Here is a 23,853-nt window from a genome sequence, read left to right on the forward strand (position 1 = left end):
TGACAAGTCTAAGGAGATGCCTTAGACAAATGGATCTAAGGTTTAACTTCTAATTTTGTGACACAGGGATTGTTGAGAAGAACTAGGTATGGTCCTTTTTATAAGTCCAATATAGCCTATTTTTGCTGAAATATTTTGGTCAAATGTTTTCCATGAATTTGCAAATTAAAACTTACCTACAGATGACAAGCAAAAATGGCTGTGGTTGACTTACGATAATAATAATTCTTAAAAGTAAAAAACCTGATGGGAATTAATTACATAGCTAATGTAAAGCTAAATGAAGTCAATTCAAAATTTTTAAAAGGGTTTCAGATATAACATGTAATAATCTTAAGACATACTACTGAATAGTCAGGATATACAAAGAATATTTAATGTTAGGCAAAGTAGCATTAGAACATACCAGGGACAGAGAGAATAGTGACAAATCTCTAGGAACTTATACAATTTCTGAAATGTATTAATAATATTCAACCTAAATGTAAGTATATCTTCTGACCTGATAACATTTCTTACGCGATTTACAACATATTAAATATCCCAATTTTTTAAAATAAAACTTTCATCTTCCTCCTATCAACTTTGTTCATATCCTCCCAGTCTAACATTAGTCCTGCTAAGATTTCAGCAACCATTTCAGGCATCCCATTATGTCCATTTATATGTAAATGGAACCCCATCAATGTCTACTTTAGTCGTCTTATTTTTTAATATCCTTCTCAAGATTTCTATTCTGCTGGGAGGGGTCCTTTGACTCTTTCCTTTGTCTTCTTTGTATTCTCTTGGCAATAAGTTTAGCCTTCTTCTGTCATTTTACATCTTTTCATTAAGAACAACCCAGTAACAGAAAAATTTAACTGACAGAAAACTAAATTTTAACAATCCTGTAAATAAACCCATCAAATCCTAAACTTCTACTTAACCTTCTTCTTCCTTCTACTACTTTCCATATTCATTCAAATTCTTTTTCTGTGCTCTCCTCTTTCTCATCTTGGTATCAACATCATTTTAGGACAAACATTACTATCTTTTAAACTTTAGAATATATTCCATATACTCAGGCTAGCCCAAAAACCAAAACCAAACCCACTGTTGTTGAGTCGATTCCGACTCATAGCGACCCTATAGGACAGAGTAGAACCCTCTCTTAGAGCTTCCAAGGAGCACCTGGTGGATTCGAACTGCCGACATTATGGTTAGCAGCTGTAGCACTTAACCACTACGCCACCAGGGTTTCCCAAGTTACTTATAAAGATCTTGGAAACTGTTTTGAAGTTGACATATCACAAAACAAAAAGTTTTCTCAGAACAACTTCATTTTCATTGTTTTCTGGGACTGTTACCATTGCCGTTGAGTTGATTCTGACTCCTAGAGACCCTGTAGGACAGAGTGGCTGCCCCATAGAGTTTCCAAGGAGCTCCTAGTGGATTTGAACTGCCAATGTTTTGGTTAGCAGCCAAAGCACTTAATCACTATGCCACCAGGGTTTTCTCTGGGACTATTAGGACTATTCAATTTATATAAGTGATTATTTATTATTAAACTAGTCAGAGTAGGTCCTTTAAAGAAATATAAGCTAATTTAATAATACCACCTGGAGGTAGGAAATTATTATATTTTCATAAGCCTTTCTTTTGAATGCATTATAGGATCTTTTAGAGAACAGGTTTAGAATAATTTGTCTCTTTTAACAGCCTTAACATACTAATCAAAATAAATGTCTTCTTCCAATGTACTTTTCAAACAGACTGAATTTTATCAAAATTTCTCAGAATAGTTATTAAAAGCCTAGGTGAAAGAAGGAGTTTTTCTTGGAAGAGAAAAGAACTGAGATTTTAGATAGCCCTGTGAAAAACTCTACCTATGGCCTTCAATATGATACAGGAACTTAGAAATAACATTCTGAAACAGAAAAACAATTTAAATGTGTCTGTCTATGAGGCCAGCTCAGAAACTATGCTTATATAATACCATATAATACAAACAACCTAGTTTATTCTAGGGATATAAGATCAACTCAATATTTGATAATCAATGTAATTCACCACGTTAGGAGAAAAAAGGTGAAAAATCATATGACCATCTTAATAGATTCAGAAAAGGATTTGATAAAACTTAGCACCCACTCATGTAAAACTGCTTAGCAAACCAGGAATAGAATAGCAAAAACATCTGATAAAGTATCTATCAAAATCTTACGGTTTGTTTTTGTTGCTGTTAGTTGACTTGAAGTCAAATTTCAACTCATCCACACCGAAACCCAAACCTGTTGCCATTGAGTCGATTCGGACTCACAGTGACCCAAGCCCTGCTGGTGCAGTGGTTAAGTGCTCAGCTGCTAACCGAAGGTCAGCTGTTCAAACCCACCAGCCACTCTGTGGGAAAATGTGTGGCAGTCTGCTTCCATACAGATTACAGCCTTAGAAACCCTGTGGGGGGCAGTTCTACCCTGTCCTATAGTGTTGCTAGGAAGTGCTATGAGTTATGACTTATAGAGACGCCATATGACAGAGCAGAACTCTCCCATAGGGTTTTTTTGACTATAATCTTTACGATAGCAGATTACGAGGTCTTTCTCCTGCAGAGCGGCTGGTGCGTTGAAACTGCCAACCTTTCAGTTAGCAGGTGAGCACTTAACTGTTTGTGACGCCAGAAAAAAAAAAAAAATGCCAGAGTTCCCAAAATTATGAAATATTTAATGCTTTTTGCCTGAAGCTCTCTTGAATAGAGGTAGTGATAAAACACTGAGCTGTGCATTTTTGTTTTGTGCTTTTCTGCATGTGTGAGGTATTTGACAATAAAATGTGTTAAAAAGCACAGAAGTATTTTTAATGACGTGTCAAGTGCAGGCACATAAGAAAAAGAGAATTGAAATGATGAGTAAGAAGCATACATTTAACTTATAATAGCAATAGAAATATTTCATATGGGTTGGCTTTAGGAAGATTTTCTTCAATGTAGTCCTCATACTTTAAATTGTGGCTCCATTGTTTTTCTTTTCCCTTCTTTCTTTCTTCTTTTTTTTTTTTTTGAATGATGATAAAAAATGAAGATTAAAATTTTCTTTGAATGGAGGTCAGTTAGGTTTTTCCTAACCAAAAAGATTTATATTCATTAAGCAGCAATAAAGCTCTCATGAAAGGATACAAAAACTATTAAAAGTTTTTAAAAAAAATTCAGAAATAGCAACTTTAAAAGCTTTGTGTGACACATTGAATTTTTGCCCCTCATTCTTCTCCACTCCTTGTATCCTTGGCATTAGCCGTGTGGCTTTGTGGTTTCTCCAGCTGTAGGTGAATGCAGCGCAGGGAATTACTTAATAGGGCCCTTCTTTTTTTTTCTAGCCACGTGTGGTCTACTGCCTCCCACAAGATGACTGGGTGGGACTACGCAAATAAGGTGCTGTGGCCCACCAAGGGAACTGGACAGCCTTCTAAAATGGCAAATAAGGTGCCTGGAATACTTGAAAGCGTGAAAGTATTCAAATAAGGTACACCAAACCCAGTGCCGTCGAGTTGATTCCGACTCATAGTGACCCTATAGGACAGAGTAGAACTGCCCCATAGAGTTTCCAAGGAGCACCTGGCAGATTTGAACTGCCGACCCTTTGGTTAGCAGCCGTAGCACTTAACCACTACACCACCAGGGTTTCACCTTAACCAGGGGCAAGGAGGATGCTGATGCTACTGTACAGTTCTTCCCTACATCACCTAAAATTGCTTTTTTCCTGCCAGACACTGCAGTCCCAGGGCCAGTAGTGCAGCTGTGGGTGCTGAAAGCAGGAGTGATCCCTAAGCAAGAGACTCGAACTATACCCCTGGACCTGTGTGCCAGAATTCCTAAGGGCCTGATGTACCTTTCCCCCATCTGGCAAAATTGGAGGTGACAGTGAATACGGCCATATTGCCTAGTGGTGGAGATAGCCTACCAGTGTTATACCTGTGTAACCCAAAGATGGGAGGGAGTGTACTGAGGGGACAGGGAGTAGTTGATGTTAGAGACGATGGAGTGGTACAATAGTTTGGAGAAGTTGGAGGTTTGGAAAACTTTTAACCTCTGTCTCATAAGAACCTGCTTTGTGCTGATCCTTATAAAAGAAATTACTAATTTAGTGGAGTATGCTTCTTCATGTATTCATTTTGGTCTCAGGCAACGGAATTTGGGCAGAGGTGACAATGTGACAACATACCAGTTCTGTGCCTAGGCTTTAAGAGATATCAGACAATTTTTCTCACTCCTGTCTTCCATGGCTATAAGGAAATGATGACCCAGCCAGCCCAGCAGTTCAAGAAGGATGAAAGACCTGAGACCAATCTGCAATAGGAAGTAAGCCCAGCCAGACTGCAATTTGGAGCCAAACTCCCCAGCCGAGTCCGGGCTAGATCAGCCAGTCCTCAACCAACTGCATACGTGTGAACAAGAAAAAATGGTTTAAGTGACTTTGGCCACTGAGCTTTGGGGTGGCTCATTAAACAGCAATTTTGACTAAAATGTAGACTAAAAGGAAGGAGCTAATAATACTCAGAATCTTTTGGATTAATTAAAATTACATATGTAAGTTATACATTTATAATCCATGTATACATATATTGGATCTAGTAATTGAAAGAGGACTCATGAGAAAAGTAACCAATAAGAAATAGGTAAATAAAAGAAAAACGTTTATGGCAAAATTATTTTAATTCTTTTAAATCTAGCTTCTTGTTACATGTGGGAACCCTGGTGATGCAGTGGTTAAGAATTTGGATGCTAACTGAAAAGGTCAACAGTTCAAATCTACCAGCTACTCGTTGGAAACCCTATGAGGCAGTTTTACTCTGTTATAGGGTCACTCTGAGTCAGAATGGACTTGATGGCAACAGGTTTGGTTTTTTGGTTTGTTACATTTTATTCCATTGCATATAAGCTAGTTATACTTATTGAAAGTTATTAACTCATGTTTAATAGTTAGACTTTTTATTTAAAAGTCAAGCATGGAGGAATATGTTAATGGCTTTTAATCTCAAGCCACTAGACGCAGGAGAAAATACATACTGTAAAATTAGTAGTATTGTAACATCGCTCAGGAGGTGGAAAGTCGTAGAATTGTGAAACATAGGAAGAAATTATCAGATTTTGGAAGGTTTTCTTTGCAAATTCAATCTATACCAGTAATGGATAAGGTCATAGCAACAAAGAGGAAATAAAACAAATAGTAGATACAAACCTGATGTCTCTTGGTACCAGTAATAAAATGGTAGGGCAACAGCAACAAAACCAAGAACACCAAAGAGTCCCCCGAGAGTTCCGGCTATGACAAGGTCTTTTCTGTAGCCCTCAGGTCCTGAGGAAAGAAACCAGTGCCTCAGCCTCAGAGGGTAAAGAGTAAACTTTTAAAGGTAAATGTTGTACCCTGGAATCCTTATAGGGGATGTGGGAATAGTAAATAGAAATTCGTGTAAGAAGCCACTAAGTATAGTCCATATTTTCAGGTTAGTGTGAGGAGAAGATAACCAGACACTGAGGTCGCCTTCTCTACCTCTCCACATGCAGTAGACATCACACAGGACACCACTCATCTTCTGAAACCGTAAAAGTTATCAATAAAGAATTTGGCTGTGTTGTGTAAGAATGTAGAGGTCAATCACATAAGAGATGCGATGCCTCATAAAATAGCACTGCAGAGCCAGAGGGTAGAGGCTTGTGGAATTTGGAACTATAATTTGTGGGAAAATGATAGTTTGCTAATTATAATATTGATCATAATTCCCCTACATCCAGTACCACCAACCTACCTGTGACATTGAGTGTCACCACCTCACTACGCTGGGCCCTGAGGCCATTGTCGGCCTCACAAGAGTAGTTCTCAGAGTGCTCTGAGGTCAGAGAGAGGTTGAAGGATGCTCCTCCTCCAAAGGATGCCGAGCTGTTCCCCAGGATGACATCCTTTTGATAGAACTGGTACAGGATAGGGTGAGTGCCTCTCTGGACCTCACAGTGAAGCTCCACCACGTCCCCGACCATAGCCGGGGCCCCAGAAACCCTGATGGTAAGGGCAGGGCGAGACACTGGAACTAACAGAGAAAAAGGGGCTGTCAGAGAGGATTTTTGATGCTGCAGTAAACTTACGAACCCCCATGATGGAGTCTTAGCAAAGGGCCTGGCCCTTTGTCGTGCTGTATTACTTCCATTCTCACATGCCCCCTAGAATAATCAGAGGTAATTTTCTCAAAGCTGTATTCAGGAACTTAGGGGAATACCAAATCTGAGCTACTGCTTGGGCATGGTCATTTCTTGTTACTTTTTTCTTATGCCAGCCCAGACTTCTTTACGTTACACAAAAAGAAAGACGTCAGCAATTTAACTTGTAAGGGTTCTCCTCCCCTCGCCCCCCAAAAAAACCAAACCCAGCTCCATCGAGTCTATTCCGACTCATAGCGACCCTATAGGACAGAGTAGAAACTGCCCCACAGAGTTTCCAAGGAGCACCTGGCGGATTTGAACTGTGGACCCTTTGGGGTTACCCATCCTCAAATTGCTATTTGTTCTCCACAGCACTGATCCCTGGGGCCTCCTGGAATTTTCTCATGACTCCTATGTACCATGACTTCAGTTTTGGAATTCCCACCTGAGACGAATGAAAGTGGGACTCACTTCTCACAGTGATGTTCACCTCACTCAGGACGGGCCGGTAACCATTGTCAGCTCTGCAGTAATACTTGCCAGCATCACTGTCCTTCACAGCCAGGATCTCCAGCTCTGCTGACAGGGAACGCTGGGTCTTGTTTCCCAGACTGGTTTCTGTGGTCTCTCTGTGCCAGGAGAATGTGATGTTTCCTGTGCCCTCAGACACCGAGCAGAGGAGGACCAACTTCTCTCCTTCAATCACCTGGCCGCCAGGGGGCTGGGTTTCTAAGCTCACGTTAGCGACGGGTACTCCTGAGTGGGTATAAGATAACATGTGAGAACCCTGACTATAGAAAACCCTGAGACCGGGACAAAGACAGATTCCATCCCCTTGGGAATATAGGGATTTACATGTAATCCATTATAAGCATGCCTTCAGATGTATGGACTCCATTACACTTAGCCTTGAAGAATGTGGATACAGATATTTGCATATCCCAACCCTGATTCTGGCTAATTTCATGGCAGCAATCACTACAGAATTTGTAATGAACCATCTGCTCCATGACGCAGGGAACGCTTTTTGGTTGAGCCACCGTGCAGGTAGATGTCCTTTACACAGAATGAAGACGGACACTGGCAGCATCAGCCCTACCTTAGAAAAGGCGTTGTCACTAATAACGATCTAAATGACAATTCTTCCTTTGTTTCCAATTTCAAGGCCTGAACCAAATCGCAACCCTTCTGTCCCAAAGCATCCTCTGACCACTCAGATTCACTCTAGCTTCTGCTTTTTCTGAGGCTTTCTTTAGTCCCATACAATGCAGCACTAAATTGCCTTCTAATAAGTCAAGACGTGTTGCAATCCCAGCAGATCAGCCATTTGGAGGCAGCAACCTTGGCTTTTAAAGTCGCTGGCCCACTGCTAAGTGCCACACACACAGTCAGTGGTCGATGAATGTCTGATTATTTGACTAATAAAGAAGAGACAGATTATAGGGAGCTTAATCCATTCCTGATTCTTACAAACAGAGATGTCAAGAGCAAATTGGAAAGTTTCTCTAGCCTAGTTCCTGCTTTACACAAGGACAGGATTTGCACAAAGAAACAAAAGAACTAGCAGTCCCCCTGAAGCCAGAGCACGCCTTTCTTTTCTTTGCAGGCTCAGCCCTACCAATACTTACTCTGCACATGAATCTGAGATTTGAGGCTCTGCTTTTTGACCCTGGGAGTCACTGTTTGTGCCTCGCACCAGTAAGACCCTGAGTCTTGGCTCCATATAGTAGGGATATGGAGCTCTGGGGACTTGCTCCAGCCTGGCCCCAGGCCCTGGCCTTCTCTGAAGAAGCAGAATTGAAGCTCGGTGCCTGATTTCTCAGGAGGGAGCCAGGTCTCACAGGTCAGGGTCACTGGAGTCCCCTCCGTGGGCTGAGAGGAGCTGGCCGTCAGCACAGGAGGTGGAAACAGCTCTAGAGAGAAGGATCACAACAGTACCCAGAGCAGTGAGATTCAGAGTTCCTGCTGAAAAGCGCCTGGTGAGAAGCAACCCCAGCAAACAGGACACTCAGAGCCAGACACATCTTCCTTGCACGGTCAAACCACAAGCATTCCAGCTCATGCTTGGCACACGACAAGCTTTCCCCTGCCAGGTATTCACGCTGCTCTGCTGCCACAGCCTCCTGCCCAGCCCCAGCTCACACAAGAGTGAGGATTTTACCTTGGACTTTGAGCTTTACTGCTTTTGAAGTTGTTTCCCGATTCCAAAGAAGTTTTCCAGAAATGGCACAGTGGTACTGGCCACTGTCATTAAAAGCTGCACTTTGGATAGAGAAGGTTGAGACTTTATTTGACGAAAGTAACTGTCTTCCATCCTTGTGGTAAGACATAGTTTTTATTCCTCCAGTCCATTTTGCCTGGCATTTCAGAACCACACTGTCTCCTTCCAAGACAGAAGAGGGGGCCAGAAGGGTCACCCAGTCTGCAAGAGAGAGGTAGAGAAATTGGATTTACCTTTTCTGCAGAGAACTCAAGTGCCTGACCTACTCCCTTGCTGTTGGGCAGTGAGATGGTGTTAGGAATTGTCTCTATAACTTTAGACAAGGTAGAGGTTCTAACTCATGCCTTAATTACTCAAGGCTATACCCCATTTTTCCCAAGGGGAAGGAGGATGCCAAGGGAGCTGCAACTTTTTACATAGATGGAAGAATGTTCTGCTAGATCTCCTTTCCTTAGCTCTCTCCACTAGTGATATCACACAGGAGACCACCATCCCCAGGGAGGACATTACTTTTCCACCCCCCATGCATTCATCCAAGAGTTGGAATCACACTAGACAGCAACTAACAACCACCACAATAACATGCATTCATCAACCGAAATAATGGGTTTCAAGTCTGTGAGATGGGTGGACTTGGGGAACGAGAAGGCATGATACTGAAGTCAAAACCCCTGAGCAGAATGTCCTAGTAAGTGAGCATAAGCTGGTTCACAGCTTCTTCCAGGAAGCTACAAAGAGTCAGGCTATGTGTCATTGTGATAAAGGTCAGACACCTCCAGGGTTGTAATCTGTGTACCAGAAACCAGTTGCTGTCAAGTGTGTCAGAGTAGAACTGTGCTCCATAGAATTTTTAAATGGCTGATTTTTCAGACATAGATCGCCAGGTCTTTCTTCCAAGATGGCTCTGGGTGGACTCAAACCTCCAACTTTTCAGTTAGTAGTTGAGCATATTAACTGCACCATCCAGAGGCTCCATTTTGTGTTCATTACCTCTTAATCTTGTGAAAAGAGTCAGGGGTCCTAGCAGGGCAAGGGGAAGAAACCCTAATGCTGGCTCATTTATCCTTAAACCCAAAAAACCAAACCCATTGCCATCGAGTTGACTCAGGCTATCCTCAGGGAGTTCCAAATCCTCTAGCAACCAGCCTTGATCGATAGGAGCCAAACAGGCACAGTCAGGCTGAGGCAGGCACCTACAAAGGTGCCCAATAGGGGTGCCTCTGATCTAGGAGAATAAAGAAGAGAATTGTATTGAGGCGACAACGGTAAGAAACAGGGAGAATGTTAGTTGTGAATGGAGGACTTTGATTTAGGAAATAATATTGGAGTTGTTATTCCCTGTCCTTGAGCATAGAGAATGTGACCCAGATGGAGTTGAACTCACAAGGACTCACAAGGACACATCAACTGGGCTCTGAGGTATAAAGACAATAGCTAAAACAATCTTGGAAAGTATCTTTCAGGGAATCTTTAACATAAGCCAATCAAACAGAACCCAAAAGATTTACCACTCTTATCTTTTTCTGTTAGCATTTAGTGAGTAGAAAATTTGTTGGACCCATGAAGACCCTCCTGACTGTTGTTATCAATGAGATGGTTAAGAAAGACAATTCAAATTGTAGGATTACAGTGATTTAGTACTTTCTAGACAATCTATGAAAAGATGAAGCTTTCAATGGTTTTGCTCATTTGTAATGTTAATATATACTGATGACTCTATTACATCCCTTAGACTTGAGCAGACATGGCTCTAGCACCATGCTTGTCTGTTTTCCCATTATTGCCTGTTCTGTAATATTCCTTGAACTTGGACAGATATGGCTGTGGCAGCATGCTGGTCTGTTTTCCCATTCTTGCCTATTCTGTAATGTTTCCTTGGGCTCAGGCAGACACGGCCCTGGCAGCATGCTTGTCTGCTTCCCACTTTTGCCTTTTTGAACATATACCAAGTATAACTTTCTGCTTTAGTAAACTTTGTGATGTTTTTACCCAATAACAGTTAATGGCACAGTGGTCAAAGATTTCTGAAGCTATAAATCCAGTCAAACTCAAGGAGAACTGGACTGTGGAGAAAAAGCTGGCAAAAGGAGTTCTATCTTCTGGACCCACGTGTTCCCATTCCATGTCGCTTTGACAAGGACAGAATAAGTGCTCTTGGAAAGCGAGCCTTTGCTTATTCTTTTTTGTTCTCTTTATCATGTGTTCTTAAGTTTTGTTTGGCATATTTGTTTGAAGAACTGGTTGTTTGACTAAGGAGAATCTTTCTTAGATTTTTGCTTGACCATTTGGTTAAGGGTGATATCTAGTTAACTCTTTCGATGAGCTGCAATTTAGGTCTGGATTCGGGCATTTGAAATTTTAAAGAGGTAATTCTATTTTCGAAGAGCTCTGAGGCACCATAAGCCACAAAAATTTGGGAACGAGTCAACCAGTAAAAGCCATCAGGGCAGTCATCAGCGCTCATCACAAGCTTTAAAGTCTCCTGTGACAAGACATCGTAATCAAGAGACAGGCTAGAGCACTAGCATGCCGGCCACCCCCAAGAAAACTCTCACGCAATGAAGGTACACGTTGGTCTAAGCAAAACACTGTCTAAACTCTGTGGTGTTCCTCGTCAGGTTTCTTTTTGTGGCTCAGAGAAATCCTTGAAAATAGTGCTGTCTTTTACCAAATTTGCAGGGGGAGGTGACAGCTCCTGACCTGTGTTATGAAATTTGAAGGGAGAGGTGATAGTTCCATACCTGTTTTATGGTCTAGTTTCCCAATGAAGAATCACAATGTTAAAATTAAAATCATCGGTAGCTTTAAAGTACTTTCCAATTGAAGGGACTAGTATATTTAAGGTCTAAAATAAGAGACTAGGTCTATGGCCAACAGAATGAGTTAAATTCAAAAAGAAGGAAACCAAAAGCTTGAACCTTAGAGCTTAACATATTTGATAAATAAGCCTGGATTTCCCTCCTACTGCTGAGACACCGGTTTGTGGTTCACATCTAAAAAACACTGTAAACTGAAAATACTAGAAGTAATTTGGAATTTCAGTGACCACTTTGGGAAGCTCTCATTTCTGTTGTCTTTTCTTTTTGGGGAACGCTTGCTTGATGCTCAGGTTTTGTCAAAAGTTCTAATATTGCTCCATTTGAGACTCTGGCAAATTAACAAGTTTTATCTAGAACTTGTTTTTTTCCTTTGAATTCAGTCTATTAAATTCCAAAAATTGCTATATACATTTTAAGAAACTGGAATTCCCATACTCTTGTTTTGTGTGGTATTTTTCAGTGAGTTTATGTGGTTTTTCTGTCTCCTTTGGTTCTAAGAGCTTGCTTCTGGTTTAGAGTGTTATGTCTAAGTTTCTGTACTGTGTTAGGCTGGAGGTTATGGTTGAGAATTGCTGTTTTTTTTTTTTATAAGGCTGTCTTAGAACCTCAGTTGTTTCTTCATCCAGAAAAACTGTCTTGTGTCTGTCTTATAATTTAGAATTTTAATAGCTACTTCCAGAGACTTTGATGTAAATCGGTCTATTTCAAAAGTACATCAAGATCTTTATGTTCTATACTATGTCAATCTTAAAAGCAAAACCTTTCTAAGTAACTTAAGCTTGGGAAAAATATGGGAAAGTGTAAAAGTTGAATGAAAACTTGGAATACTTTTTAAAAAATACTTTATTTCAACACCTATGTTTTATGGTATAAAGGCTTAAAATAATTTCTAAGACCTTTTAGGTAACCTATTGATGTTAAATTGAGTTAATAGATATGTAACTTAATTTAAGTTTATATAATTTTACTTTTTGTGCAACAAGAGAAAGAATACATAAATATACGTATATTTAGGTCTGCTAATGAATGTGTTCATTTTTGCTCCTTTAAAGTTATATACTAGAAGAGATATGCAACAAAGACAACATTTACGAGGTTTATTGAAAAAGAAATTTATTTGATATGGTCCAAAGTTTTATCTGTCTGACTGAAGTTTAGTGGTTTAATTCATGAGATTTTTAGGAGCTTTAATGTTAAATAGCATATAAAACAAAGAATTAGGTTTCTCGCTGCTAAAATAACTAAATTTTCTTTGGTTTCTGAGTTAAAAGGTTAATTTATTTGTGTAGTTTAAGATGAAGGTTTGCCCTGTCATTAGAATAAGATTTCTGAGTCAAAAACCAAGCCACATGGCTTCAGGAAAAAAAGCTAAGATTTTTACTTTAAAATCTTTGGTTAAATAACTTAAGTATTGTTTCTCAATGACATATAATCAACTCCTGATAACTCTGAAACTTCATGGAAAGCCATAAAAAATTTTATAAAGGAAAAGTGTTAAAAACATTTATTTAATATGTTATCAATTACATGGAACATGTTGTCAAAATTGAGAAATGCCTGATTCTTTTTGGGTTAAAATTTGTCTGTTAGTATTTCCTCTTATGTTTTTGCCTAGTATTAGACAACAAATACATAATATTATGTCATAATTTTATTTTTCTTAATTGCTAACTTGGTTGCAACTTTATTTCTTTTGAGTCTAGTATCATAAAAGCCAATAGTTTGATTGGGAAATTCACATCACAAAAAAAAAAAATTTTTTTTGTTTTGTTTGGTTACCTATGAATTTATTGCTACTTGGGTAGAGACTTGTATATTTGTGGTATATCCTGACTATATGGTATTATGCCTCAAGATTATTATTAATATCTTATATCTTAAGTTCTTTAAAAATATGATTAATGATTATATTTAAAAATATTTTTTATCTTAAGTTTTTTTTAACTGATTTTATTGACCTTGGTGGTGTAGTGGTTAAGTGTTATGGCTGCCAACCAAAAGGCAGGCAGTTCGAATCTAACGGGAACTTCTTGGAAACTCTGTGGGGCAGTTCTACTCTGTCCTGTAGGGTTACGATGAGTCAGAATTGATTCAACGGTAACAGGTTTTACATTGTGCTTGTAATTAATTTCTATCTGGTCTTTCACTATTAAGAGTATTATTTTTATAAATTAATCATGGCCATATTAAGTTTTGTCATCTGCAGATAAGTTTTTACTTTGCTGACTTGCTGATAATATTTGATCAAAATATCTTAACAAAAAGATGGACTATATTGGACTTATGAAAAAGACTACCTAGACTGAATCAAGATTTCCAGAACTCTTGCACAGAAGCTGATGGGATCACAGACTGTGGCAGATCCAGAATCAGGTGGGAAAGAAATTAACTACATAAGACTGAGTAAACTAAAGGAAACTAGGGTTTTTACACGGGAATATTGCTGACGTTTTAAGGTCCTACTTTCTGGATATAAGAAATCATTTTCCTTTCTCCTAAATTATCTAGCTAATGGGTTTAGATATTGTAACACTTGAATTAGAAGCTCCTGTTGGTAAACTTAGAAAAGTTGTAAATATCATCACCAGAGAAGCATCTGAAATTTGAGCTATGATTTTACAAAATAGAACAGCATTAGATTTTCTATTAGTTCTTTCAAGGAACAGTTTGTGCCTTAATAGATGAATGTTGCTGAGTTTATATTAATACTCAGTCTGAGGTTTTGTAGAATATAGTTGCTGTTGAGCCATGTAAAAAGCAGTTACCGAAGCTGCTTATCTATTAAAAAACACCTCATGAGATTTGTTTCCTTGGTTCGAAGACTTTAGGGTCATGGTTTCATCACTATTTTAGACAATTGGCTTAATACTATTGTTAGTGTTTCTTTTCTACTTCCTAGTTTGCTGTATGATTCCTGGGATCTTAAAAACCAGATGGTGCCCAATTACCATTTATTGAGCATTTTTGATCAAAGATTCCATAGCAAGATCATGGTCGAAAGGAGGGAAACATGAAAGAGCTGTAATTCTCCTGGAATCCAGATTTCTGGCTTTCATGAAGGCTCTAAGGCAACCCACACAGGCCTTTGGATGTCCTTTTGAACCTCGAGTTTTGAGGAAAAAAAAAAAAAAAACTGGTTCCTGAAGCCACTCAGAGTCAAAAAATGGTCCAGATAAACTAGTAAGACCATTTTGCTCTGGACTTTTTTTTTTTTTTTTTTTTTAAGGATTCTGTGTATTTTGGGAAACTGACTCCAAAGATTGGACTGAGAGCTATGTTCAGAGTAAATCAGTAATCAGTTTATTTAGTCTTCAAGACAGTGTCATGAAATACTTGTCTAATATTTGTAATCAAACTCTCACCCTCTTATTATGCAGAAATTTATGTATCTTAAAGAAACCAAGTTCTCAGAGAAGATCAACCTCATGGCTCAGACTCCCCTTTGTCTTTCATTCTACTTCTGCTTCTTAGAAAGTGACCCATGACTTAACGGGTAAGCCAAGGAGGGGCAACTTGCCCTTGGGAAGAATACTTAGTATGTTTTAAACAGATTAACTGGATACTTCCAACAGAAGTCCATCCTATATCATCTTGCTAATCAAGAATTTTCTAGTGGAAACTTATTTGTCACATGTAAATTTTTCTATACCTTCTGTTTCCCCTAGCCAAACTTTCTGTACTCCTTATGGATGTATGTTTTTGTGTGATAGATCCAACTATACTAGTTTAGAGGATCCCTTTCCAACTGATAGTGAATTTATGTGGGCAAACTCTTGTTTAGATTCCTGTCAAATGCATGGGCAATGCCCTTTAGGAACTTTAAGATTACCTTTAGATAGTCATAGTAATGCTGCTAGTAAATATTGGAAAGTTAATGTTAAATTATAACACATTGTAAAATGAAAGTCAGAAGAAAACTCATTGGTCCGACTCTCAGAGTATGGTTGGTAGATTAATTCCTACTTATGGCATAGTTGAATTAGGGAAATCTTTAAGAAATTTATCAATCGCTATGGGACAAATAGCAGGCAAAATTGCTGATGGGATGGAAACACAACAGTGACGTCTGATCTCATAAGCCAAGGTGACACAAGATAACAGAATAGACTTAGATTTTTTTATTAGTCCAAGAAAGTAGTCTGTGCTGTAGAATTAGACAGCAAGTTACTTGATTACACATTGTAACACTCTTACAAACACCAGATTTGTTTGGTTGGTTACCATCAAGAATAAGTACATGGGCTAGATCACTACTGCAAGGGATAGTAATATTCTTAGTATACATCCTGATAGTATTAAAAAAAAAATTTATCTCCTGTCTTCTGGTCTTACACACTTAAAAGGCAAAAGAAAAACCTTGGGCTGAAATGTTGGCATACATTGTCTCTGCTCACTTAGAGATGAGAACATCAGTCTTACTGAAGACCCTGGTGAAGAACCAGATGGTATCTGGTAGAAAACCAGCACCATGAGTTTAAAGAGCCTGCAATGGCCACTGTCTAGAAGCTCAACTAAGTCCAGGCATTGATCACCAATGTGTTATCTCCAATTTCCATTCAACAAGAGGGAATGATTTTAGGAAACAATACTGCAGTCATTATTCCCTGTCCTTAAGCATAGAGAATGTGACCCAGCTGGAGCAGGACTCACAAGGACACATCAAGCAGGCCCTTAAATATAAAGATAATAGCTAAAACAATCTTAGAAAGTGTCTTTTTGGGAACCTTTGGGAACCTTTCATGCAAGCCAATCAAACAGAACAAAAGATTTTCCACTCTTATCTTTTTCTATTAGCATTTAGTGAATAGAAAATTTGTTGGACCAATGAAGACTTGTTGAAGATTTGTTGGCAGAAAACTTGCCCTGACATTGAGAAAGATGAAAGGATAACTATCTAAGATGCTCATCGAACTCCACAGAAGGTAGATACTAAAAGAAAGTCACCAAGACATATTATAATCAAACTTGACAAAACCAAAGATAAAGAGAAAATTTTAAGAGCGGCCAGGGATAAGTGAAAATCACCTACAAAGGAGAATCAATGAGCATAATTTCAGACTACTCGGCAGAAACCACGCAGGCAAGAAGGCAATGGGATGACATATGTAAAGCATTGAAGGAGAAAAATTGCCAGCTAAGAATCATAAAAAATATATCTAGCAAAATTGTCTCTCAAACATGAAGGCAAAATTAGAACATTTCCAGAGAAACAGAAGCTTAGGGGATTTGCAAAAACCAAACCAAAATTACAAGAAATACTAAAGGGAATTGTCTAGTTAGAAAATCAGTGATATCACATACCAACCCAACACTAGAACACAGGACAAAGCAACCAGGTATCAACCCAGGTAGGGAAATCACAAAAATAAATCAAGATTTAAAAATGCTCAAAACAGGGAATCAGCAATGTCATTATATCAAAGATGACAACATTAAATCAATGAAGAGGGACTAAGAAAGTAGCCATACATCTTCCATATGGAGAGGAAAATAAGGCAATATAGGGAGACACAAGTTAGGTTTAAACTTAGAAAAATAGGGGTAAATATTAAGGTAATCACAAAGAAGACTAACATCAAAATAAAAAACAAGAAAAACATAAAGACTCAGCAAAAACAAAATCAACAACAATGAAAAAGAAGAACACACAATTTACAAAAACTACTCAGCGCAAGAAAATAAGTGGAAAAATGAAATTGTCAACAACACACAAAAAAAGACATCAAAATGATAACACTAAACTCCTACCTATCTGTAATTACACTGAATGTAAATGGACTAAATGCACCAATAAAGAGACAGAGAGTTGCCAAATAGATTAAAAAAAAACCACGATCCGTCTATATGCTGCCTACAAGAGACACACCTTAGACTTAAAGACACAAACAAAGTAAAGCTCAAAGGAGGGGAAAAAAATATATCAAGCAAACAACACTCAAAAAAGAGCAAGGGTGGCTACACTAATTTCTGAGAAAACAAATTTAAACCTACCACAAAGGACAAGGAAGGACACTATACAATGATTAAAAGGAAAATACAGCAGGAGGATATTACCATATTAAACATTTATGCACCCAATGACAGGGCTTCAAGATACATAAAACAAACTCTAACAGCATTGAAAAGTGAGATAGACAGCTCCAAAATAATAGTAGGAGACTTCAACACATCATTGTTAGTGAAAGACAGAAGATCCAGAAAGAAGCTCAATAAAGACACGGAAGAGTTAAATGCCACAATTAACCAACTTGACCTCATAGACATATACAGAACACTCCATTCAACAACATCCAAGTGTACTTTCTTTTCCAACTAATATGGAACATTCTCTAGAATAGACCACATATTAGGCCATAAAGTGAAACTTAACAGAATCCAAAACAATGAAATATTACAAAGCATCTTCTCTGACCATTAAGCCATAAAACTAGAAGGCAATAACAGAAAATCAGGGAAAAGAAATCAAACACATGGAAACTGAACAACACTTTGCTCAAAAATGATTGGATTATAGAAGAAATAAAGGACAGAATAAAGAGATGCATAGAATCCAACAGGAATGAAAACACTTCCTATCAGAACCTTTCGGACACAGCTAAAGTAGTGCTCAGAGGTGAATTTATAGCAATAAATGCACATGCCCCAAAAGAAGAAAGGTCCAAAATCAAAGAATTATCCCTACAACTTGAACAAATAGAAAGAAAGCAACAAAAGAAACCCTCAGGCACCAGAAGACAACAAATAATAAAAACTAGAGCAGAATTAAATGAAACAGAGAACAGAAAAACAACTGAAAGAGTTGATAAATGAAAAGCTGGTTCTTTGAAAAGGTTAACAAAATTGATAAGCCATTGGCCAGACAACAAAAGGAAAACAAGAGACAAAGCAAATAACCCCAATAAGAAATGAGATGGGCGATATCACAAGTGGTCCAACTGAAATTAAAAGAATCGTAACAGAGTACTATGAAAAATTATGCTCTAACAAATTCGAAAACCTAGAGGAAATGGACAAATTTCTAGAAACACACTGCCTATCTAAACTAACACAGAGGTAAAACCCACCCAATGCCGTCGACCCAGAGGTAGAACAACTAAATAAACCCCTAACAAAGGAAGAGATTGAAAAAGTAATTCAAAATCTCCCAACAAAGAAAACCCCTGGCCCTGACAGCTTCACTGGAGAATTCTTCCAAGCTTTCAGAGAAGATTTAGCACCACTACTGCTAAAGGTATTTCAGAGCATAGAAAAGGATGGAATACTCCCAAACTCATTCTATGAAGCCAGCATAACCCTGATACCAAAACCAGGTAAAGACTCCACAAGAAAAGAAAATTACAGACCAACATCCCTCATGAACTTAGACACAAAAATCCTCAACACAAATCTAGCCAATAGAATTCAACAACATATCAAACAAATAATTCACCACAAACAAGTGGGATTCAGAGATAGTTATGCAGAGATAGTTCAACATTAGAAAAACAATCAAAGTAATCCATCACATAAATAAAAGACAAGAACCACATGATCTTATCAATTGATGCAGAAGAGGCATCTGACAAAGTTCAACAGCCATTCATTATAAAAACTCTTAGCAAAATGGGAATAGAAGGAAAATGTCTGAACACTATAAAGAGCATTTATACAAAGCCAACAGCCAACATCATCCTAAATGGAGAGAGACTAAAAGCATTCCCCTTGAGAACAGGAACCAGACAAGGATGCCCTTTGTCACCACTCTTATTCAACATTGTGCTGGAGGTCCTAGCCAGAGTTATTAGGCTAGATAAAGAAATAAAAGGCATCCAAATCCAGAGACAAAGCAAATAACCCGAATAAGAAATGAGATGGGCGATATCACAAGTGGTCCAACTGAAATTAAAAGAATCGTAACAGAGTACTATGAAAAATTATGCTCTAACAAATTCGAAAACCTAGAGGAAATGGACAAATTTGCAAAGAAAAAGTAAAAGTGTCTCTGTTTGCAGATGACATGATCTTATACACAGAAAACCCTAAGGAATCCTCAAGAAAACTACTGAAACTTATAGAAGAGTTTAGCAGAGTATCAGGCTACAAGGTAAATATACATAAATCAGTTGAATTCCTCCACACCAACAAAGAGAACGTTGAACAGGAAATCACCAAGTCAATACCATTTACAATAGCCCTTAAGAAGATAAAATACTTAGAAATAAATCTAACTAGAGACGTAAAAGACCTATACAAAGAAAACTATAAGACACTACTGCAAGAAACCAAAGGAGACCTACATAAGTGGAAAAACATACCTTGCTCGTGGACAGGAAGACTCAACATTGTAAAAATGTTTATTCTGCCCAAAGTGATCTACAGATACAACGCAATCCCGATCCAAATACCAGTGACATTTTTTAATGAGATGGAGAAACAAATCACCAACTTCATACAGAAGGGAAAAAGGCCCTAGATAAGTAAAGCATTACTGAAAAAGAAGAACAAAGACAGAGGCTTCCCACTACTCGATTTTAGAACCTATCATACCACCACAGTAGTCAAAAGAGCCTGGTACTGGTACAACAACAGACACATAGACCAATGGAACAGAATTGAGAATCCAGACATTAGTCCATCCACATATGAGCAGCTGATATTTGACAAAGGCCCAAAGTCAGTTAAATGTGGAAAAGACAGTCTCAACAAATGGTGCTGGCATAACTGGATATCTAGCTGCAAAAAAATGAAACAAGACCCATACCTCACACCATGCACAAAAACTAACTCAAAATGGATCAAAGACCTAAATATAAAATCCAAAATGATAAAGATCATGGAAGAAAAAATAGGGGCAATGCTACGAGCCCTAATATATGGTATAAACTGTACAAAAAACATTATTAAAAATATACAAACACCAGAAGAGAAATTAGATAACTGGGAGCTCCTAAAATTCAAACACCTATGCTCATCCAAAGACTTCACCAAAAGAGCAAAAAGATTACCTACAGATTGGGAAAAAGTTTTTAGCTATGACATTTCCGGTCAGTGTCTGATCTCGAAAATCTATATGATACGGCAAAAACTCAACAACAAAAAGACAAATAACCCAGTTAAAAGACGGGCAAAGGATTTGAACAGGCACTTCAGTAAAGAAGACATTCAGGGAGCTAAGAGATAGATACATGAGGAAATGCTCACAATCATTAGCCATTAGAGAAATGCAAATCAAAACTACAATGAGATTCCATCTCACCCCAACAAGGTTAGCATTAATCCAAAAAACACAAAATAATAAATGTTGGAGAGGTTGTGGAGAGACTGGAACACTTACACACTGCTGGTGGGGATGTAAAATGGTACAACACTTCGGAAATCGATTTGGCGCTTCCTTAAAAAGCTAGAAACAGAAATACCGTAAGATCCAGCAATTCCACTCTTTCGAATATATCCTAGAGAAATGAGAACCCTCACATGAATAGATATATGCACACCGATGTTCATTGCAGCACTGTTTATAACAACAAAAAGATTAAAACAACCTAGGTGCCCATCAGTAGATGAATGGATAAAAAAATTATGGTATATTCACACAATGTAATACTATGCAACAATTGAGAGCAACGATGAATCAGTAATTCTAGTAAAAAAAACCAGGCTTAGTGGTCTGACTGAGACCAGAGGGACCCTGATGGTTATGGTCCCCAGACCCTTGATGGCCCAAGATTGGAACAATTCCCGAAACCAACTCTACAGACAGGGATTGGGGATTGGCCTGGACTATAAAATAGACAATGATGCTGGTCAGGAGTGAACTTTGTGACTCAAGTAGCCACATGAGGCTTTGTGGGCGACTCCTGTCTGGTGGCGAGATGAGAAGGAAGAGGGGGACAGGAGCTGGTTGAATGGACATGGGGAATACAGGGTGGAGAGGAGGAATGTGCTGTCTCATTAAGGGGAGAGCAGCTGGGAGTGCAGGGTGGGGTGTGTATGGCTTTTTGTATGAGAGACTGACTTGATTTGTAAACTTTCACCTAAAGTGCAATAAATAAATTTTTTTAAAAAAAGTAGGATTACAGAGATTTAGCAATTTCTAGACAATCTGGAAAAAGTTGAAGCTTTCAATAGTTTTACCCATTTGTAATATTAACATATACTGATGACTCTGTCACATTCCTCAAACTTGGGCAGCATGCTAGTCCATTTTCCCACTTTTGTCTGTTCTGTAATATTTCCTCAGACTCAGGCAGACACGGCTCTGGCAGCATGCTTGTCTGCTTCCCACTCTTGCCTTTTTGAATATATGCCCGATAAAATTTCCTTTCTGCTTTACTAAATTTTGTGATTTTTTTACCCTACAACAACCTCTGGGGTGGGGCATATAAGCAGGACCACAAAGATTAAATTCAGGGCAAGATACACAGGTATGAAATTTTTTTTCCCACGAATAATGTTTTTAACGGAACAGCAACAAGAGTAGAAGGCAAACCATGTTTCTCAGGCGTTTGCGTGCAGTGGAAGGTCAGCCAGGGTGAGGGCAATGCGTGGGTGGGGCTAGGAGGAGACACAGGAGAGAAGACTGGCCTGAGGGAAAGGGTGGGGAGAGAAAGATATTACCAGCTGTTACACTGGAGTGGAATCCTCTGCATACGAGACTTTCCACTGGAGATGAGACTGAGGTTCAGAGAGGCCACCTGACTGCTCAGGCTACACAGCTGGTATATGGCAAAGGCATGATTTAAATCTAGTCTTTCAGCCTGTATAGCTACTCCTGAGTCCCTGGGTGGTGCTTACTTACCAACCGAAAGTCGGAGGTTGAAGTCCACCCAGAGGTGTCTCAGAAAAATAGGCCTAATGATCTACTTCCAAAAAATCAGCCTCAGAAAACTCTATGGAATCCAGTTCTACTCAGATACACAGAGTCCCCGGGAGTTGGAGCCAACTCAACGGCAACTGTTCTTTTTTTTTTTTTTTTTTACTACATCATGCTGAGTAAGGCTCCCTTTTATTCTTTTCTGGAAACCCTGGTGGCACAGTGGTTAAGAGCTACAACTGCTAACTAAAAGCTTGGCAGTTTGAGTCTACCGCCGCTCCTTGGAAATCCTCTGGGGCAGTTTTACCCTGTCCTACAGGGTGGCTAGAAGTCAGAATTGACTCGAAGGCAAAGGTTTTATTCTTTTTTGAAGGGAAAGATCTCAAAGTCCTGAGGAGCCTTTCAGCTTTCTGAGAAGCTCTTGCGCAGGGAGAGAAAAGAGAATAAAGTGCCTGTTGCCTGTTCTCTGATTAGTCACCGGTGAGCCACTGCAGAGACTGTGTGCGCCTGCTATTGATACAGATAAGGTTAACTGTGCTGGCAGAACAAAGGAGCTGCTAAAAGATTACCATCTAGAAGCTGGGTAAACAAGAACCACAACCTGTCAATGTGAGATGGGGCTGAAACAACCCGTGAATTCCTATATCCTTCTTAGTGTTTTTTTCTAGTCCCTTCCCCCTTTACAGGCTCCTGCATGCATAGAAGAACAAAGTGTGACTGCTGTTTAACCTTCCTTAGCCCTCTGAAGATGGTGATGGAGTGCCAAAGGTCAGTGCGGTTGCGTTATATCCCATAATACGTGATGCCAAGGGCTGCTGAGAGGACTCCATCTTGAATATCTGTGGGTTCCATCTTGGATTCCAGATGTCGTGCAACCTATTTAACATGCACAGCTGTTCTGAGAAGTACCCACACCTTGAAAGAAGCCCACTAAATATTGGTTACTCTATTGTCTCCACCGAACCCATATAAGACCCAGCCTTGCTTCCCTTTTCCAGTCAGTCTTTTGGAGAGGTTTAGATCCCCACTGACTCCTTTTGCTTGACTCAAGCAAAATAAAGCTTGCTGAAGATAAAGTTCGTCTTTCGTGTGTATTCTTACTCAGGAAAAGAGAAGGACCCTTTGTGTCAGATTGGCAATTGGTAACAATATCACACTGAGACTGAGCAATAGCATGGATTCTATTTGTGGTCAGAAACCACCTGAGCTTTGACTGAAACCAAAAAACCAAAACCACTGCCATGGAGTCAATTCCTACTCATCCTACAGGACAGAGTAGAACTGCCCCATAGAGTTTCCAAGGAGTGCCTGGTGGATTTGAACTGCTGTAGCACTTAACCACTACACCACCAGGGTTTCCAAGCATTGACTAAGGTTTCCTCTAATTTCTGCCCTGACAGAAGGTGCACTGATGAGTATCACAGGGTAGACTCAGAGGTCTCACATGAACCAGAATAAACACAAGAGATGAGACTTGCTCTAGAACAAGCTCCAGGCCAGGACCTCTGTAGGTGTCCCTGGACATTCTTGGTCCATTAAGGGTGAGACAGGCATCTTCTTATTTCTGTACAGTTCCTTATAGGCCAAAGAGCTCCTTCCCACTTAGCAGTTAGCACTGGATAGACAACAAAACAAGTCTCCCTTTCTTTAGATTTAGTCTTATGTGGAAATTCTGTACGTAGAGTGAAATATTTCCCTCTTTATTTTCTTGGTTGAGTACAGCTTTAAGTCAGGAAGAATGAGATAAATCAGTTTTAACCACACAACTTTAGAAAAGTAGCATAGGAATAAAAATTTTGGAACTAAATAATGGGTCTAGAGCTGGGATTGTCAAACTCTGGCCCACCAGTTGGTC

At 39.0% G+C, this 23,853-nt stretch overlaps 1 protein-coding gene across 7 annotated transcripts in view; it reads right to left on the bottom strand.

Moving 5' to 3' along the window:
- The window catches only part of LOC135227225 (Fc receptor-like protein 2), a 505,822-nt gene that overhangs the window by 6,864 nt on the left and 475,105 nt on the right, over positions 1 to 23,853 (bottom strand). For 5 of the 7 annotated variants that reach the window (XM_064283005.1, XM_064283006.1, XM_064283007.1 and 2 more), the window contains 2 exons: positions 5,779 to 6,057; positions 5,211 to 5,327 (listed from right to left, as the gene is read on the bottom strand). In XM_064283005.1, the coding sequence (XP_064139075.1) occupies positions 5,211 to 5,327; positions 5,779 to 6,057 (396 nt within the window). Of the gene's footprint in view, positions 1 to 5,210; positions 5,328 to 5,778; positions 6,058 to 6,637; positions 6,923 to 7,794; positions 8,080 to 8,327; positions 8,589 to 23,853 lie in introns of all 7 variants that reach the window. The other 2 variants (XM_064283015.1, XM_064283013.1) reach the window with 1 other exon arrangement.

This window comes from Loxodonta africana, chromosome 3 (genome assembly GCF_030014295.1).
Source record: "Loxodonta africana isolate mLoxAfr1 chromosome 3, mLoxAfr1.hap2, whole genome shotgun sequence".
NCBI classification, from domain to species: Eukaryota; Metazoa; Chordata; class Mammalia; order Proboscidea; family Elephantidae; genus Loxodonta; species Loxodonta africana.